The sequence below is a fragment of the Pistacia vera genome, unplaced genomic scaffold (genome assembly GCF_008641045.1).
Source record: "Pistacia vera cultivar Batoury unplaced genomic scaffold, PisVer_v2 Contig151, whole genome shotgun sequence".
Taxonomy (NCBI): domain Eukaryota; kingdom Viridiplantae; phylum Streptophyta; class Magnoliopsida; order Sapindales; family Anacardiaceae; genus Pistacia; species Pistacia vera.
In genome coordinates, this window is record NW_022195586.1 from 1,187,129 (window position 1) to 1,207,781 (window position 20,653).

Sequence of the window (20,653 nt, forward strand, 5' to 3'; positions counted from 1 at the left end):
CTATCCTAGAATTAGATATCTTTCATTACACTCTCCAGATTCTGAAGAACCCAAACCCACCTGTATTTTCTCTTTATTCAGCAATACAAATTCAATTTCTACCTTCTCCTTTCCCTATATATAATCTTCATCTTCTTCTCTCATGACAAACCAGCCATAGCTTGCAATAACTAGCCAAAGAAGAAAAAAATATTATATAATATAGCAAAAATGGCGAGCCACCCTGGTGCCATGATCTCCAATTTTTCGAGTGTCCCTTATGTCTCAGCAAATTTACCGAGTGATATTATTAATGATATTTTTGCTAGACTTCCTGTGAAGTCTCTTGCTCGATTCATGTGTGTGTCCAAATCCATGTATGCGTTGCTTCACAATCAGAAATTCATTAAGAAGCATCTTGAAAGAGCAATACGGATAGACCCGAATCTCATCCTGAGAACAGACTTCAAGCTTTTTGCTGTTGATAATGAAGGATGGAGCAAAGCTCGAAAACTTCAAGTACCCTTTTCTTTATCTCTTGATAAAGTTGAGATTTCGGGTTCATACCATGGCCTGCTTTGCATTTCTGATCAGAGATGCAATGAAGATATTTATCTCTTTAACCCTTCTACCGGAGTTTACAGGAAGCTTCCGCCTCCGGAGTTCGATGTCCCCACCATTGAAAGTACTTGTTTTACTTCGTTGGGATTCGGTTTCCATCGAGCAGAGAATGATTACAAGGTAATAAGATCTATTTTCCTTTATGATAAGCCTTTTGAAAACATTGATTCTTATCAATGTGAAGCTAGGATTTACTCTTTAAGCACTGATAAGTGGAAGAAAATTGGAGCTGTTCCATTCCATATCAGCACTCGAGCTGCAGTTTGTTTTGATGATCAAATTTTTATTTGGAAAGCGTCTCGAGGGTTTGGAAGAAGAATGAGTATTCTGGTGGTTGCTTTTGACATGGACAAAGAAGAGTTCAAAGAGGTTCCAAAACCTGAGCTCAGAGATCCTGCGAGCTGTCAGATTGAAGTCGGGGTGATGAAAGAGTACTTTTCGATGTTTCATATGTGGAGAGGTGAGCGTGTTGAGATTTGGGCAATGAAGGAGTTCGGCGTGAAGGAGTCGTGGACAAAGATGTTTGTGATCGGACCCCAGATGATGATAGATCCCTGTTACATATTTTTGAGGCCTCTGTGTATGAAGAAGAATGGCGAAATTCTGATAGAGAAGGGCGAGGGGAAGTTGGTTATGTATGCACCTGAAGATGAAATTGTGAATGAGTTTACTGCCATTCGAAGAGCTCCGAGATGGTTTTCTCTGTATACTTATGTGGGGAGCTTGGTTTCACCCTTCACCAACGGGGCGGAAAGTGCTTGAAGAAGAAAATGAAAGAAGAGATGAGGAGACTAGCAGAATTTAAATGAAATTATATTTTGAGTGTGCTTTTATGTTTTGAATTTAAATTTGTCCAACATAGCTAGATTGTGATATTTCGAGAATAAGTTCAGAAGTTCTACTCAGGCCCATTTATCACTCTACACATGTTTACCCTCAAATTTTAAGCTAGTTGCCAAAAAACAATAGATTCTAACTAAACAAATTACCTGTTAATCACAGCAACAAATTACATGTTCTCTAAAATAATCTTTAAAAGGAAAAACCATTCAAAAATTCGTGCAAAACAATTATAAGAATGGTTTCAAAAGTTAATGTGCAAAAATATCCCGTGAGTTTTTACAGGCAATCCCCTCTTTTGTTGTTTGCTTCAGAGTTCAGACCACGAATTTATTTATTTTTTTATTTTTTTGTGACTAGAGGTTTACGCGCCAATTTACGTGCATTTTAACTAATCTTGTGAGGACTTAAAGTTAACGGCCGAGTAAATTCCCTTAATGACCACCCATATTAGCAACTCAGATAGATCGAACTCAAGATTTTTTTAATAATATACTCAAGAGTCTTAATTGATCATTAGACTATCCAATAGTGGTTCAGACCAAGAAATTTGACGAATGTTCTTTCCAATAGATTGATATTTTTTTTTTTTTTTTTTTTTTTTGGGACATTACTTTCCGACCCGACAACTAAAAATGTGAATTTGTTCACTGGTAAAGGTATAATTAACATCTTAATATCCCACCACATTATGATGCACGTGAACAATGAAACATTTTACCTAATAATAGTCTTACAAATCTCCGACAATGGTCACTATTCCAGCTTCTGTTGTATATTGCATTATCTCTGAGTTTGATAAATAGCCCCCAAATTTCAACAATCGCTTGAACTATCAAAGGATCAACCACCTTTTTAATTTTATTCAATACAATCTAAGAAGGAATCTGAATTCCTGAACTCTTCCTCTAGTCCAGATAAAAATAAAGTAAATACTCTGCAAGAATTTTTGCCATAAATGATGCCCCTTTATCGCAGGGAAAGTTCCAGAGTTCATCTGTGAATGCAGATGGAATTTTGACTTTTGAAGTGCAGGAAAAATTCAAGGTTCAAAGGTCGGAACTTCAGATGTAAAGCCATGTGTGGCCTGGTAAATTAGCCGAGGCAATAAATTCCGGTAAGGATCACTTTCTCTCTTCTCCTTCAAGTAAGAAATGCATTTCTCAACCTCAGACTTCACTTCCAAATACAACTCATGACATTTCTTCCTGTCTCTTAATTCTTGTTTCCTCCCTTCAAAGCAACATTAATGATACAAGTCAATACATGGTAAGGGTCAAAGTTGCGGAAAATCAAAATTCTATTAACTTATTATTGCCTTACGGAACAAATTAAATTGAACTCTTTAGAAGTTTAAACCCATTAGATGGAATTCTTTGCTAATTTAGTCTATATACTGACCAGCAACACTGGACTGAACAATATTAGTTGATTTCTTACAGTTTGACTCAAAATCTTGGTCGTTTGTAGCCACCAAAAGTGAATAGGGCAGCTCATGAGTTCATGATTATCAGTTGGGCTTTTCAACTAGAGGGTATTGATTTCTATCCCTATCAGTTGCATCATATAATTCCTGGATTTAATTTTTCTGTGGCCCAATAACATGTATATATATTGGTTTTTGACTAACTAGATAGTGGTCAAATAGGTAAGCTAATAGATTTAAAAAACATGGACTGTCTAATTACCATACCTGCTGTTTCAATTGGTTTTCCAAAGTAATAATAAAACCGGCCTGGAACTTTAGGTAGAATTCCTGGAAGATGAACATCTTGGTTTGCTACCTCACCACTCGCATCAGTCCTATTACCAACACATCACGACAAATTCAAAAAGAGGCAATGCAGGAAGGCATAGACATTAAGAAAAAAAAATGAAAGGACACATGAAGAGAGAGATTCAATTTTAGTTGAGATGAAAAAACTCAGATTACCTCAAGTGTACAGCCTCACTAGTCAGTTCATTTATTTCATTCCTAAAGTAAGGAATCTTCATAAGGTCATCATAATCAAAAACTACCTGAAAACAACGAATATGCATTTTTATTATTCCTTAGAGAACAGAGATCATATCAGAAATAACAATCTCTAAATAAGTTAGCACATGTAATGCCTAAAGTAAATATGACATGCAATAGATTAATAAAACTCGAAACTTCAAAATATCTACAGTAGAAAAGGAAACTTTTGTGGACAGCTTGTTCACTCTCTTGTAATTTCTACAAGTAATGAAATTATTTTAGTTTCTTCTCAAAATAGAAAGGAAACATTTTCCGTAAAACAACAGACACGTCAAACACTACTCAAGACAACATCCAAGTCCCAGTTTTGTTGGCACCAGTTAGGACATTTATGATATCACTAACCTACATTTACAAGAAGAAAATATATATGTATGTGGAGAGACATTGTAATATGCATCTAATTGGCACATAATACTTATCAGAATATTATTCCTTTCTCCTTAACAGAAATGTATTCATTTCTTAATCTTGCTCATTTTCCTATCACACAAGATAAGCACAAAATTTCAGATGTGGACAGTCAACAATAAGCAGGAAGGATAGAAGCACAACCAATTCAGTGAGTACCACTTCACCATATACCAATTAAATTAAATCAGGCAATAAACTTCAGAGCACCATATATGCAAGTACATGACAGAAATAACAGTTGTTAAGGTAGACAATAATCAGAGAAAGGAAAATTGGGTTTCAGGCTTACTTGACCAATATCATCTTCTCCAACAGCACCAAAAGGTACGATTTTGGCCCCAAACCTAGCTGCCATCCTGACAAACTCTGACTGTTCTGGCCAAAATAACTTGTATTCTTCTCCCTGCAAATATGATAGGTTGAGTATACCAAAATGGTAGTAATAACTTGAAATTAAAGAATCTAGTGCTTGACCATGAGGAAGACAAGTATACCAAAGAAATAAACAGGAAAACAAAATTTGTGTTTGAAGCCACAGAGTGTACAAAAACACCAACAAGAGTTGGTCAAACAAAATGTGCACGCACTTTTACACCGATTCAGGCTTAAAGAAGAGTGAGAGACAAAAGTGGAAATAGTCAATGTTGCATCATCTAACTAGATGTATCTTATTAGAATGTTCCATTCATATTAGAAAGAATACAGGCTATCCACCTATTCATTATCTTCTCCTCTTTCAGATTTTTGTGGCATGCAGGAAACCAGAAAATGAGATTTTTATACTAGAGAAAAATTGTGAAGTTCTGAATAAAATGAAACATCGAAGTAATAGATACAATAAGAACTGCAGATCAAGGTAACAATGTAACAATAAAGAGATCTAACCTTCCTATGAAGAGCCTCACGCATGCCTCCAGGATAAAGTAGGACATGAGACTTCGAAGATAGAAGTTTGAAGAAATTGGTTCCTGAGACAGGAACTGCGCCCATTATTCTAATCTTGTCATATTGGGACAACTCAGGTAACTTTCCATCTTTCAATTTCTTAAACATCATTGGATGTGCTATTCCTCGCAGAACAATATTTCTTTCAATCATAAATTGTGAAACCAGGGGAGTCAATTCAAGTCCTAGTAACATGTGATAGCCAACGAATAAGACTGGTCCCTCAGAAGGAATCCCAGCAAGGCCTTTCACAATCTTCCCATCCTCTAAAGTTGAGAGCATCACAGGTGCAGTAGCAACATATATCCACCTATAGATAATAAAATTTAAAAAAAAATGAAAGTAATTGCAACTCAATCAGATGGCTAAATATCAGTGAAAAACCATCGTCCAGATTACGATTGGCTAATGTGTTTGACACATCAAGGATTGAATTATTATTTGGTATTTGATAGGACTGGGATTCAATTAGATAGGACTGTTCATAAACACTATTGTCTTTTGTTTGAGCAACAAGGGTTAGATGAGCTTGTACATAATGGATATATTCAAATTCTACTGTGAAACTAATTAAACCAATTTAATACTTTAAGATATAATTTAGGTTAATTTTTAAGGTTTTATTATTATTTGCATACTAATAGACAATTGATACATATTTCACCGTCTTATTTTTGTTCTGTACACCAAACGCACGATTAAGCGGGGAAAAATTATATTTTCACCATCCCATTACACTTCTTCTATGATGATTTTTAATTCATCGAAAGAATGGTACAGTCAGGAACTTTCAGCAAATCCTTAACTGATATATTTCAAATAGATGAGTTTCTTTTACATCATTTTCACACTGATTGGATAAGTATAATTTATTTCTTTTGCTATAGCATAAGTTCTCTTGAAAGTTAATAATTACCTGTCTGATTCGAATGTCTTTTTGAATTCAGAAGGGGTTGGTGGTATAAAATCTGAAATATAGTCAAGGTACTTTCCACAGCGATAGAAACCAGCCCCTTTGATGACAGTTACCAAGTCAAAATCATCTTCCTGCCACACATAAGATGAACTATTATATGCATCAAAATTCAAATTTGCAGGACGACTTTTTAAGTGAAATTATGCAACAAAGCTGCAAAGACAGGCATCAGCTTCAACAAAAATGCCAATACACTTTACTATGGAAGAAAAAGAAGCAAAATGGTTTCTGATGCCTGATTATAGCTTCTCTGATCACTCACATGGAAGATGATGCAGGCACATACACGCAAGCAAAACAGAAAGTAATAGAATTTTACCAGGAAAAGAGCATGACGACTGTCATTGAACCTACGAATCTGACAATGTGATAGTGCAAGACGAAGTCTTTCACCTTCCTCTCGACTTGGCAAAAGCTGATCTCTCCCACTGTAAGGAAGACAAACAGTGACTTCTATACATTGTTCCGGAAGAATCATAGACATAAACTGAAGAAGTGCTTAAACTGATAGCATAAAAATATGGAATGTATGCGCGATTATAGAAGTTTAAACTGCTGAAATTAAAAGACCATGCCAAAGATAAGGACCTGGAGAGTATCAGTGTTTGAGCTTTCACAGCATGCAGGCGGGAATTGGCATATGCAGATGCTGATTTTAGCATTTCTAGCTTCCAACGGAGAGTTTCTTTAGGCATCATATCATTAATAACCTGCAACCTAAGTTATCAATTCTTTTCATGCAATACCAGATATAATGAGAAAAATATATTGGCAACCTCAACCTGAAAGAATAGACACTCCATGGAAAGCAAATGTCTCTGTAAGAATTCCAACAGACTTCCAGCATGCTCTTTATTTTTTCTTTTTGATATATAATATGTCGTAATATCATAAAACGTTGAAATATAGAGCCATACATTGTGATGAGACATATGGATACAAAACATCATAAAACTACTTGTATCATAGTCTTTAGCATATTAACAGAAAATTGTTTCTCAAAGTCCTAAGATAACATGTTGCTAATTTTTTAATGCCTACGGTAATATATTATTAACAGTTAACTAATTTATATTCATTCTAGGTTTGGATCTTACAGGGAGGTAAGATGATACTGTAAAAGGATCCCGTGACTGATCTCCAATTTTTGTTTGCAAAGGAAGTCCCTTTATCAGATTATCCACAGCCATCCTCAAAGGGTCACCTATATGCATATATTATAATAGCTGGTATCACTTCAAAGACAAGATTACAAGGGTAATAAACATGCGACAAACTTATGTGTCACTGGGCCATTAATGTTCACCAGAACTAAGAATAATGAAAAGAAATACGCTGGCATCATTTCCTGGAAGCAGTAAGAAGAAATAAACATTCTTTCTACACATTTAAGTTAAAGAGAGAAGCTCCAGAAAAATTGAAGCCCTGCCCCCAACTCTGCGCCCCAGGTCATTAAAGAAGTGACCGGGAAGAACAAAGCTGATAGATATCTCTCATCATAATATTGAAGCATGAATATGGAAAAGCATCATAGGTATCTAAAAAATGCATTGACAACTCAAAAGTATATCATGGAATCCTATCTCCTAATTTGAAAAAACAAATAATTTTTTTTTTTTTTAAAAATAGAAAATCTTTGCCAATGTATATCAATCTACCGGAAATATGTTGCTAAAGTCAATTGTCAATGGCTATCACGTTGCGCAGCTTGCTTCAAATTGAACACCTATTTAAGTAATATTATCTCTAAAATGATTACTTGACAATATATGTCTGAGTGAAAACAATATGTAGCTAAAGTAACGAAGACATAAGACAGAAATTTGAGCAGAAGAGCAAACCTTCCATTAAAGACAGCACTGACAGAAGAATAAGAGGGACTTGATGTGGCATAAGCTCCAATAAAGGTATTAACGGTTGGAACTGGGACTTGCTAAAAGATGTAGCTGTAAAAGAACATCAATTAGATACCATGCAAGTAAGAAAAGGTATTCATGAACTGAATGCCATCCACGATGAAGCGAGTGTACTTGCATGCTAAAGTGACATAGATTTTTTTCCCAATATCTCAAGGAGAGCTCTATTTAGAACAGTACTTAGGTCCCAGAAGATCATTGCCCATATTTGGCGGTCTCTTGCTTGCATCACTATTTCAAGAGGCATTAAATCACTTTTGCTAAGCTAGACACAACTGTATAAACCAACAAAAAATCAAGGACCAATTCAGCATTGTCATGTTTACCCATCACACAAATTTGGATGGTCATCAACAGAATAGCAGAAAATCAACAATCAGAATACATAATTATGTTCAGGACTGGGTTGAAAGCCTACATCTAGCAAAAATATGGTGAAAGATTCTAGCATTATTAAGGGAGAACACTAGATGATGGTATCTTCTTAAACCATGTTCCCCTACATAACCTCTAATTCGGATCTAGTATGCAAAATTTCATTGAGTCACAACACAAATAACTGAATCCTAACCTGGTCAAACTCAAAAATCAGCATGACCATCATAAGCTCTGCTAATGCAAATGGATGATTAACATTTATTTCTGAAGATTAAAAAACATCTTCAATTTCGAAGTTTTACAATAAATACATACATATACATTGATTAATAAGACTAGAAATATCACTAATCTCTTTAACGTGAAAGTAAAAGCAACTTCTAACCTGGGTTAGCCAAAATTAGTACAAGGTCGATATCAGGATTCCTGGCTGCAACAGCTAGTGCAAGGCATGCTCCAAGAGATTCTCCAACAAGATATATTGGTCTATTTGGCAAAAGATAATTCTCTGATCTGACAGTTCTTTCTACCAGCTTCACTAGGCCTGGACCATAACCAGTTGGGGAGAAATTATTTGAGAAGAATGCAATGAGCAGCTTATTTACAGAGCATATCACTTATACATAACATGTATGAATATAATAAATGAGTGCGTGAGAAAGAAAAAACAAGACCTGTAAATGATGTTCGATCCTTGACAGGAATATGCAAGCACCATATGTCAAAAATCCTTCATTCATAGGAAAATACAAATTAAACAGCTTATATAACAATGCTATAATTGGTCAGTAGACAGCAGATAATCACATAACATAATAATCAAGTTTCTTACAAGTGTTGACAGAATCAAAGATGCTACATAAGATATAACATAATGATCAAGTTTTATGAATTTTAATATATATTTTCGGTTATTTGAAAATGCATTGTAAGTTGGTCCGAGCTAAATAAATACGTTTGGAGATCATGTGTATCCCTTATTTTTCTATTTTTATAATAATACTCCATATTAGAATTACAAACTAATCTAAATATTTTTGCAAGTATTATCCATAGTGATGGTAGAATGCATCTTACTGTCCAAGTCTTTGATGCTGCGTTACAAGTCCAACTCCAACTCCATCCATTCCTACAAATTTCATATTGACTATTAAAGAACTATGAATTTCTTTTTCATGCAAAAAAAAAAATAAAAAAAATAAAACCTACCATACAAAGAATACCAATTATTTGACTAACACATGTAACTTGGTATATAAATTGTGAAAATTTTGGAATAAATAAAATTTATTTAAATTTAATTGCTTTTGGGATTTAAAAGGATAGATGGGACTTAAATAACACAAATAATTTACAATATACAATAAATGAAACAAAAACATTGCTCCTAAAACAAAAGTCGATACAACTATCAATGACTCTACGTCCCAGTTGTGATTGATAAATAACTGATANTTATTTAAATTTAATTGCTTTTGGGATTTAAAAGGATAGATGGGACTTAAATAACACAAATAATTGACAATATACAATAAATGAAACAAAAACATTGCTCCTAAAACAAAAGTCGATACAACTATCAATGACTCTACGTCCCAGTTGTGATTGATAAATAACTGATACCTTCACTCCCTTTTTTTTTAAATTAATAAAGAAAATAATCCAAAAGTTAGTAATAAATATAGAGTATTTCCTATTGTATTTTTTATTTTAAAGAATATTTTTTATATATTTATTTTAAAGAATATATTTTATATAAATAAAGACTATCATTGATTTTTAAATATAAAAAACAAATCTTTTATTCAAATAAACTCTTTTAATTTTAGAAGGGAATATATTTTTTTAAGAAAAAAAAATAATAAAAAAATAAATCATAAATAAAATATATAAAAATTTATTATTTATTATTTAAAATTAAGATAAAGAGTAAAATTTAATTATTAAATCAAACCTGATTTTTAATTTATATTAAAAAAATAAAAACCCACTATTATTTTTATGAATAAATATTTTATAATAAAAAGTTTTGATTATATAAAAATTTTCTGAGGATGCGTTAGAGTCACCCAAAGAGCCTTAAATAAAATAACAGTCACCAAAAAAGCAGTTGACGAACAAAAAGTAAAGATAAGGTAGCAGACAAACCTGACAAATATAGAAGGAGAGGAGAATCAGGAGCGTGGGACCCGCACTCTAATGGAGAGAACCAGCGAGGCGGACCACCGTCTGATCTGATCATATCTTTTGCTTCTTCAAAGTAGTCTTTAAAACTCTTTCTGTTACGTTCCGGTTCATCCTCCACGTTGACTCCGCGAATCCTCTCAACTTCTTCACTACTACTCTTCTTCTCCACAAAGCTGCTGCTCCTCTCCCTCGCCGTTTTCGTTCTCACAGTCGTTGGACTTGGTCTCTGCTCCGTGGACGCAGCTAGACGCTTCAAAATCGGACTCCGCTTTGTTTTGCCGGACGCTGACATCATGTCTCGGCGAAATAGCGGCGATAAATCAGCGGAGAAAAAAAAAGCGCCGGCCATGGCCATGGAGAGCTAAGAAGAAGTTGCAGTCTTTGTCTCGTTTATTTGTTTGTATTTTGTAATAATGGCGGTCTTGAAACAGATTTGTTACAAATGATATAATTAAGTAATAATAAAATAATCTATATTATATTATAATAAATTAAAAACTAGAAAAGCGGAGTAAGAGAGGCATTTTGTAGTAGTTCAGCTTCAGACAGACATGATCTGAGTGGCTGCTGTAAATCTTCAATTTTCCAGGGAGTTACGCTTATGCTTATGCAGAACGATCTCACTTTTGTCTTTACCTTACTTAACGTAAAAACTTTGAAAATTGAAAGATCGCCTTATTAATACACGTTTATTTATATTTCTATTTAACTGTCATTAATACAATAATTAAATTATTTAATATTTATCATCTGAAAAAAGTTAAAATTATTATAATTATTTTCATATAATTTTATCCACATTTTATCTCAGTAGACCCTAATTTTTATTTTCTTCTTATTGAAAATTCCTTATAAGACTCAAAAGTATTTTATATATAATCTACCTAAAATAAATCTTGTGCTATTATTTAAATATTTTATTTTATTTTCTACAGCATAAACCCTATTATTTTATTTTGAAATAATCAAGATGAAAAATAAGTTTGATCAAAAAAATATATGCATTAAATTCTTTGAGTTTATTTTATGATATTTTATTGTTTCCAACTTTTAATTGATTTGCACATTTACAAAATTTATAAGTTTGTTATTCTTTTTTTTTTTTTTTTAAAAGAAAACACATGTAATATGAATACTTTATATATAACAAGTATTGAGAAATTATAACATGAATAGTAAAAACATAAATGTAAAGGTTATTTTGTAAATAAATGTGGTTTATTTAGACATTTAGATGATATATTTAAAAATTTGAATAGAGTAAATTTAGAAATGAGGTTTATTAAGATAAATCATGAGGGGCAAATAGCACCACTCTAATGTAAACATCTTAATCTCACCATGAAATTACTAAAATAACCCTTATTTTGTAATTCAACCCTCTAAAATGCGTCATGTAAGTCAAGTCAGTTTCTCGACATATTAAATCACCATACAAATGAGGACTGGCAACATGTCTTTGTCATATTAACCTATCCTTTGTTGTCTATAAATAACATATCCTACAATATATAGATCTCTCATTTATAATCTAGCACAATCTTTATAATTATATTGTCCATTAGTGCAACAAAAGTATTTATGAATGAATGGTACATTATTATAAGGAAGGAAAAGTGGGTTTGATGATTAACTTTGTTGATGCGTGATTTTTACACTAACGAAATACACGTGTGAAATATTGAGCTGGCCCAAAAGACACATATGAATGTAAAGAAAAACGACAGTAAATGTAATGGGGACAGTTTTTAAAGTGGTTCGGATGCTAAGGTAGCAAGTTCTACGTCCACTGATGCTTATATTGATAATAAGGGTCAGGTCGCTTCAGTTGACTGACTTTACAATGGTAATACAAAGTATCAAATGCTGAAAATTCTAGAGAGAGAGAATCTAATCAAATGTAAAATATGCGAATCCCGTTCAATGAGAGAGGGGCTCTCAATTTATAGAGGAATGGATTGAGGCAATCATCACTGAATCTGCGGGTTGGTGAGATTATCCGTGCAAAATCCTTTTTTATGTCACATTGCCCACCTTCTATAGAGATTTGCATGATTTGGAGCAGGGATTGGATACGTGGGATCATCACAGCTCTTGGCTGGCCTGGCGCGCGCCCACTATTCTGATAGAAGCAGGCTGCAGGCATTCCAATGATCTGACTTTTGCATGCTGACTGGACCTTACGTCAGCCCTTATATTTTTAGGCATAACAGAAATCCCCTGGTTTTTCAGGTTTGAGGATCGAACCTTGGAAACTATAAGTCATGCCGCGATTGGATGATTTCTAGAGATTCTGGAGATTCTGGCGATTCCGGTGATTCCGACCTGTTTGAAAGTAGGTCGGGATGGCACTTTTTGCGAACACGACCTTGCATGATCATTGTTTACAGAGGACGAGCGACCTGATTTCGTCAGACGTCACCTGTTGTGCTTTAGGGATGGACGCATTTAATGAAGCAGTCTCTGCACTGACAGATACGTCCTGCGTGTGATAAATGCCAACCAGGCGCTTTAAATGCGTTGTACGCCGACACAGTATGCTTTATCAAAACATTAAATGAGTGGCATGCTGGAACGACGCCCCGTACCAGAGCATTAAATGCAGATTGAGGTGCAACTAATGCTCTGAGAGAGAGATGGTCGTCGTTCAAGCTTTTCAACAGGAAAGATGAAGGTTTGACTTTCTTTAATTGTGACGCTCACTCTTCCTCACTGATCTACGACACGTGGCTGTGATGAACGGTGAGAAACCTTTGCCGCCCAAATGTCGTTTCGATTCCGAGAAAATCAAACATCAGTTCATGCGCTATAAAAACTCAAATCTTTCTCAGGCAATGTCGCCAGAGTCTTTTTCACAGAGAGTAAAAGATTTTCGCAAGCCTGGAACCTTTGTCTTCCAAACCGGCGTTTTTCCCATATTCGAAGCAGAAACCATTTCGTACTCCGAGAGGTAAGAACCTTTCTCTGTTTTTTGTTTTCTTATTTTCCATGGTTAAATGGCGTCAGTCCTCCGGTAACCCATCGGAGACGAGGCGCTCATGTTAGGTTCGAGTCATGAATGGCGGCTCGAACTAAGTTGTTAGGGTTTTCTTTGGGATTTAGGGTGTTTGTTTCCCTCCACGTCATCGTATAAAATAGCGTACGGCAGCTAAATGACCCTCACGCTTGTCGCTTTTGCAGACTGGCAGAATGGACCCCTCAACAACCAAATCCGAACAGGGAACCGGTTCATCCCTGCAGGGTGCTGCGAGTATCCCCCCCGAGGTCTTCTCGGTACTTACCAGGGATGAGCTCGAGAGGGTAATAAAACAATACGGTATCGAGGTGGACGCTTTCCTCGACGTGGCACACTCATCGTGCTACCCGTTAAGTGATCTAGCCGTGATCTCCGAGGAGATCATAAAGGGCGGGGGATTGATCCCCCTACACCCTTTTATCAGGTCGCTTTTGGACCACTTCGGGATAGCACCGATACAGCTCACTCCGAACGCGTATGTGATTGTTGTCGCAATGTACATCGCATGTCGCGAGAATGGGCTAGGCGAACTGACGGTTGTGGAGCTCGGCTGCTCGTATTTTTTGAAAAAGAGCAAGGACAAGGATTCTTATTACTTGTCCAGATGACCTACCATAGTCGATGGGATACAAAACTACCCTAGCAACGCAGAGGCCTACGAAACAAAGTTTTTTTTCTTTCGTTACAATGGCCATTGCCGCTTTCAGGAACCGAGTAGGTTCTTTTCCCTTGGCGAACTCATTAAATTTGGAATACGTTTTCTTTCGAACGACTTGATTCCTTTCTAACAATTAACAAGACGACCGACTTAGGGCTGCTCTTCGATCTGACTAGGTCGTGAATTTCAGCTTCCTGCCCGAGGACAAACGCGACGCGAAGAAGCTCGTGACGACCGCGAATCTGCGAAAATACGATTTCTTCAACGCAAACGCGTCTCTAGAGTTCCCATTAAGTAAGTCTTGCTAACTGGTCCTTCTCTAGTAGTGAAATGAAACACTTTGCTAACGATGCTTTGCATGCAGCGACCATGCCTCCGAAGGAGTCAGAGCAGCCGCGACGAAGGCCGCTCAATTTTCCTCGGTCAAGAAAAGCCAAGGCGACCAATGCTGCTCTGACCGTTCCCCTGGCTGAAGGTGCAACATCGGGCCCATCGACGCGACCTGCTGGAACTTCTCAACCCCAACCATTAGAGGACTCACCCATCCGAACCACGAAGGCCTCCCAGCCGTCGCCTGTTCTCCCGAGGCGAAAGACAACAGCTTAGTGAAAGAAGAGGAGGCAGATTCAGGCCGAAGAGTCGGAGACCGAATCTGAGGGCGATCAACCTAAGAGGTCATGGCTGGACATGAGGAGGTCGGGTAAGGAACCGATGGACGACACGACCACTGCCGAAGGTGCGGAGAAGGATACTCATGTGCTGGACTCGCTAAGGAATCTGCCGGAGTACCTGCAGCCGATAGTCTACACCTTACTGGAATGCGGACTCTCTGAATCATTTGAGCAGTTCACAGATTCCAATGACGTGGACCTAATGTCCACATCAGTCCAACATTTAAGCAAGGTGAACGAACTGTCCTCGGTAAGGACTACCCTTAGCTCTTTTTGATTAGCTAACTCTTTCTTTGTTCGCAGGCCCTACTTTCCATGCAAATGTCATTGGAGAAGGTACGAGTGGGAGCCTCAAAGGGGGAGGTCGCTCTGAAGGAAGAGAACACAACACTCAAGCAAAGCCTGGAAGCCACCGAAACAGAGAGAAACCTGTCTTCTGAGTCGGTGAACCGGTACCTGAATGAAAGAGACACGGCTCTTCGAACGGTAGACTTCTAAAAAGCGGAGCTCGAGCGGCATGCGAAGGAAACAAAAGAGCTTCAAAGGACCATAGTCAGGCTCTCCAAGGAGGTCGGAGAGAAGGACCAGGAGCTAAAAGCGACCTGTTTGCGAGCTTTGCGAACAGAACAAGAGAGGGATGCCTCCGAGAAGTAAAGGCAAGCTCTTGAGGCTGAACTTTAGGCAAGTTAGGGAAAAGTTGCTTCCCTGACCGAAGAGATACAGAATCAGGCAGCAGAGGTCGAGAAGAAGGCTGCCAATTGAGCAATCTAGTCTATCTATGCCTTGCGACCGAAGAATCTGCGACTTGATATGTCCGACCTTCCAGAGGATTGGCAGGATACCCTCATGTCCATGGCACAGGAGGATGACGAAACAGCGGCCGCTCGAGCATCTGATCAGACAGGAGGTTCGAGACATGCCTTGGAGAAACCCTCAGCTGACCAGCCCTAGGACGTTGAGGTCGATCATCTAGGAGCCAGATTAGGGCGTATAATCGTGCCATTTTGCCTGCTGTACTCTCCTCATTAATGAAATACATTTTTGCTTTTACAATTTATGTTCGCTTTATTATTCATAAGTACATTCTGATTGCTTACATTATTGGAACAAGTGTGATAACATAACACATTTACGCGAACAAGTTTACATGCGAAGATTGTTACAAGCGCACAAAATAACACTTTACAAGGAAATGACTTACAAAAATCAGAAATTAATTTACAAGGAAAATTGAGTTCGGAATTACCGATAGTATGGTCGAAGGTGCTCAGCATTCCAAGCTTAGGGTACTTTGGAACCGTTCACCTTTTGAGATGATAAGTCCCCGATTTTATCACTTTGCCGATGCGGTATGGACCTTCCCAGTTCAGTCCTAACACTCCCGCACTTGGTTCCCTGGTATCAAGAAGAACTTCCTTTAACACAAGGTCGCTGACCTGGAAGTCTCTTCGTCTGCCCTTTGAGTCAAAGAACCTCTTCGCACGTTGTTGGTAGGCTGCTATCCTTAGCGAAGCCTTGTTGCGATGTTCTTCAACAAGGTCTAAGCTTGCTCTCATAAGTGCTTCGTTGTCGGCCTCATTGTACAAGTCCCTCCGAAGTGAACCAATTCCTACCTCTACATGGATCATCGCTTCGCATCCGTATGCTAGCGAAAAAGGTGTTTCTGAGGTGGAGATTCTTGGAGTTGTTCTGTACACCCATAGGACTTCGAGGAGGTTGTCGGCCCAATTCCCTTTGACTACGCCAAGTTTGGCCTTTAAAGTGTGCTTGATGGTTTTGTTGACAGCTTCAACTTGACCATTTGCTTGTGGTCTCGCGACTGAGGCAAATTTTTTATGGATGCCCAGCTCGTCGCAAAACTGCTTGAATTCCTCGTTGTCGAACTGTTTCCCATTATCCGAGATGAAGGTATGAGGAATTCCGTACCAACACACAATATTCTTGAAAACGAAGTCTTTGAGCTTTCTGGTCGTGATCGCGGCTAGCAGTTCAGCTTCCACCCATTTGGTGAAGTAATCCACTGTGACCACGGCATATTTGACTCCTTCTTTACCGACTGGCATGGGATCGATGAGATCGATCCTCCACATGGAAAAAGGTCAGGGGCTAGTCATGGTTATCAGTTTGTGGGATGGAGCTCGCTGTATATTCACGAACCGCTGACACTTATCACACCTCTTAACAAAGTTGTAGGCGTCATTTTTTATTCGAGGCCAATAGTACCCTTGATGAACAACCTTGTTCGCAAGAGATCGTGCAGCGGTGTGATTACCGCAGATCCCTTCATGTATTTCCCTTATGATGTATTCTGCTTCTTCGTTGGTTACACATCGAAAGAGATGGGCACTAAATCCCCGCTTGTACAACTGGTCCCCGATGAGGGTATAACGAGCAGATCTTGTTCGCAAAACCCTTGCCTCGACCTTGTCGTCAGGCAAGATCTCATCCTTGAGGTATTGGAAAATAGGAGTCATCCAGGAATTTGATTCGGTCACATTCACAGCCTATTCGATTAGGCTGATACTTGGGGCCTCGATGAATCGAACAGGAATGCTATCCGACGCTTCTGAGTCCAACGATGAGGCTATTCTTGCTAGGGCGTCCGCCACAGAGTTGTCATCTCTGGAAATCTGAGTGATCGCGAAGTGCTTGAACGGCTCGAGTGCGGCCTTAGCTTCTTTCAGATAATGGATCATGTTTTCTTCCTTGGCTTGGTATTCCCCTAAAATTTGATTAACGACCAACATGGAGTCGCTATGGACACTGATCACGGTTGCCCCCATTTCTCTGGCCAATCGTAATCCAACGAGAAAAGCTTCATACTCGGCCTCATTGTTGGTTGCCTTGAATCCGAGCCGAAGAATGTCGTGAACGCGAGCCCCTTCGAGGCTCAAAATGAGAATACCTGCACCGGCCCTCTTTCTCTTCGATGATCCATCGATGTAGAGGCTCCAGGTCGATAGATTCTGAGCAGTTTCCTGGATGGCTTCGCTAGGCTGTTGCTCTGATTCACTTGGAAGATAGGAGAATTCTGAAATGAAGTCAGCAACAACCTGCCCTTTGATAGTCGATCTTGGCTTGCACTTCAGATCGAACTGACTCAATTTCATGGCCCATTTAAGCAATTTGCCCGATGCCTCTGGCTTTTGGAGGACCTATCTGAGGGGGTAATTAGTCATCACATGGACAGTATGGGCGTGGAAGTAAGGTCGCAACTTTTTGGAAGCGATCAGCAAAGCATAGGCTAACCGCTCCATTTTCGGATACCACATCTCGGCATCCGTCAGACGCTTGCTTGCATAGTACACTGGCCATTGGACCTTTTCCTCTTCCCGAATTAGGGCTGCACTGACCACGAACTGAGAGACGAACAGATACAGGAGCAGGATCTCTTGGGGAAGAGGCTTGGTCAGGAGAGGTGGTTTCCCGAGGTGTTCTTTTATACTTTGGAACGCTTGTTCGCACTCGGGAGTCCATTCGAACTTCTTATTGGCCTTCAGAACATCGAAGAATGATAAGCAGCGATCTGTTAGCCTCGATATGAAGCGACTTAGTGCCGCTATTCACCCATTAAAACTCATTACCTGTTTTTTTGCTGGTCGGGCTTTCCATATCGAGCAGAGCTTGAATTTTCTCGGGGTTGATTTCTATTCCCCATTGGTTAACCATGTGTCCTAGGAATTTACCTGATGATACTCCAAAAGAACACTTGAGATGATTCAGTTTCATTCTGTACAGTCGAAGGATATCAAACATCTCAACGAGATGCGCTATGTGATCTACAGCGATATAGGATTTGACCAGCATGTCATCTACATAGACCTCCATTGACTTGCCGATCTGGTCGGAGAACATCCGGTTAACCAATTGCTGGTAGGTCGAGCCAGCGTTCTTGAGGCCGAAGGGCATAACTTTGTAGCAATACAGCCCCCGATCTGTAATAAAAGATGTATGCTCTTCGTCTGGCCCGTACATCGGAATTTGATTATATCCCGAGTACGCATCCATAAAACTTAGTAGCTCGTGCCCCAAGGTGGCATCCACGAGCTGGTCAATTCTTGGCAAGGGGAAACTGTCTTTAGGACATGCCTTGTTGAGGTCGCTGAAGTCGACACAGGTTCGTCACTTGCCATTTGGCTTCTTTACCAAAACCAGGTTGGCAACCCAGGTCGGGTAGAGTGCCTCTCGGATAGACCCGTTTCGAAGGAGATTATCCACCTCTAATTTTAAGGCGACATATCGCTCCAGATCTATTGCTCTTCTTTTCTGGCGAACTGGCTTGGCTTCGCTGTCGATGTTCAACGCATGGCAAATGATATCTGGGTTGATCCCGACCATATCTGTGTGCGACCAGGCAAACACAGCGATATTTTCTTTCAGGAAGCTGATTAGCTCGGAGGCGAGCTAGGGGTTGAGACTACTCCCAATCCTTAACACTCAGCTCGGCTCCTTCGGGTTGACCGGTACTTCTGACAAATCCCTAACTGGCCCACTGGAAAGGCTTTCCTCAATTCGATGATCCATATTATCCTCTGCTGGGCCAGGCTGTGGCTCGATCCGGCTGATCGCCATGGCCTGTCGAGGAATATAACGCGAGATGCCCTTCCCTCTGCATGCCATCCGCATTACTTTTATGTAACAGTTGCGAGATGCGCTTTGAGATGCACTAACTTCCCCTATCCCCATCGGGGTGGGAAACTTCATCTTCAGATGGTAAATAGAAGTGACTACCTTAAAGTTTTTCAACAGAGGTCGCCTCAGGATCCCATTGAAGGTAGATAGGCAGTCCACGACCAAGAATTCAGTAACCTTAGTCACTTCGTCATAGTCACCCAGCGTGACTGAGAGTTGGATCGTTCTCTTGGGGATCAGGTGGTCCCGTGTAAAACCATTGAAGGTAGATAAGCAGTCCACAGGTCAGTTTGTGGACGAACTCCAACTATGATGAGACTCCGAACAGACTCTTCGGGAGTATGAGCCACCTTGTTGAGTTCTTTGTGGAAACAGTCAATGTAGGACTGGAAGGATTCATCCGTTTCTTGCATTATATTGCTAAGGTAGCTCAAAGGCATCGAGAACTTTTGATTTGCTTGAAAATGTCATAGGAACGTCGCGCTCATCTGAGGCCGCGAACTGATTGATCCCACTGGGAGCGACCTAAACCACTGTTTGGCATGAGAGGTCAAAGTCACTGCCAAACAACGGCATTTTGCTAGATCTAAGACTTGGTAAAGCTCCATTAGGTCGTTAAATTCATATAAATGATCCTGCGGATCAGAATTTTAATCAAACGCCCGCATGTCGGGCATCCTGAATCCTGGTGGGAGTGGAGCGGCTAACACTTCAGGAAAGAAGGGGGACGCAGATGCGACCTGCCCCTATTCATTTTGTTGAGCTCTTAGTCTGTCTAGAGCTCGCTGCAGCTCCTCAATTTGCGGCAACGGAGCTGCTTGGGGATTGCTTTCACCCATGCGAGTTCGACCCTCACGATTGCGATTGAGGAAAGTCCGAAGGTCGAGTTCCTCTTCGCCTTGGCCGGCGGTTCCAGCCACTCTCGAAACACGCTGGCTAGAGGCGTGTGATGGCTACGAAAGGTGAGGGGTATTTTCACAACCTTCGCGGTGGTAAAAACCGCCCTGCTAAGTATGGGACCCTCTCGCACGGTGACGATCAAGATCGTTTTGCTGGCGGTGATAAGAATCGCCCTGCCCAGCACTTTTATGGGTGTGTACTTACGACGTGGCATGGGATAGCTGTTGGACCGGTCATCACGGTCACAAAATTAAACCTAAATACCGTAGTTAGCGGTAAGCAAGGTCGAATCCACAGAGAGCAAGACTAACGACCTAATGTATATTTGAGTTAACGAAAGAGAAATTGGCAAAATGATTGATTAAAACTAAGGAAACTAATTACTTGCAGGAAATTAAAAGCATTAAATAAATTGCTAACTAAAACACAATATTAAAATCGTTGTCGCTACGGGTTCGGTTTGACTCAAGACCAACTCTCACAATTCCTCTCCTCGCTCT

At 39.1% G+C, this 20,653-nt stretch overlaps 2 protein-coding genes across 3 annotated transcripts; one reads left to right on the forward strand and one right to left on the reverse strand.

Moving 5' to 3' along the window:
• The first annotated feature begins 210 nt into the window (after positions 1–210).
• LOC116124280 (F-box protein CPR1-like) lies at positions 211–1,362 on the forward strand. The gene has a single exon (XM_031409972.1). It carries the CDS (start codon positions 211–213, stop codon positions 1,360–1,362), a length of 1,152 nt encoding a protein of 383 aa, XP_031265832.1.
• Positions 1,363–2,135: 773 nt separating this feature from the next.
• Positions 2,136–10,670, reverse strand: LOC116124247 (acyltransferase-like protein At3g26840, chloroplastic). Of its 2 annotated transcripts, XM_031409944.1 has the most exons (14): positions 10,238–10,670; positions 9,167–9,218; positions 8,764–8,819; positions 8,475–8,633; positions 7,637–7,741; positions 6,893–6,999; positions 6,384–6,505; positions 6,115–6,223; positions 5,736–5,866; positions 4,760–5,129; positions 4,164–4,277; positions 3,374–3,459; positions 3,134–3,243; positions 2,136–2,673 (listed from the first exon to the last, which is right to left on the reverse strand). In XM_031409944.1, the coding sequence occupies exons 1-14, from the start codon at positions 10,629–10,631 to the stop codon at positions 2,483–2,485; spliced, it is 2,106 nt and encodes a 701-aa protein (XP_031265804.1). In that variant the 5' UTR covers positions 10,632–10,670; the 3' UTR covers positions 2,136–2,482. The 2 variants fall into 2 exon arrangements, with proteins under 2 accessions (XP_031265804.1, XP_031265805.1); XM_031409945.1 differs by lacking the exon at positions 6,893–6,999 and having other exon boundaries at positions 6,384–6,480.
• Between the last annotated feature and the right edge of the window lie 9,983 nt (positions 10,671–20,653).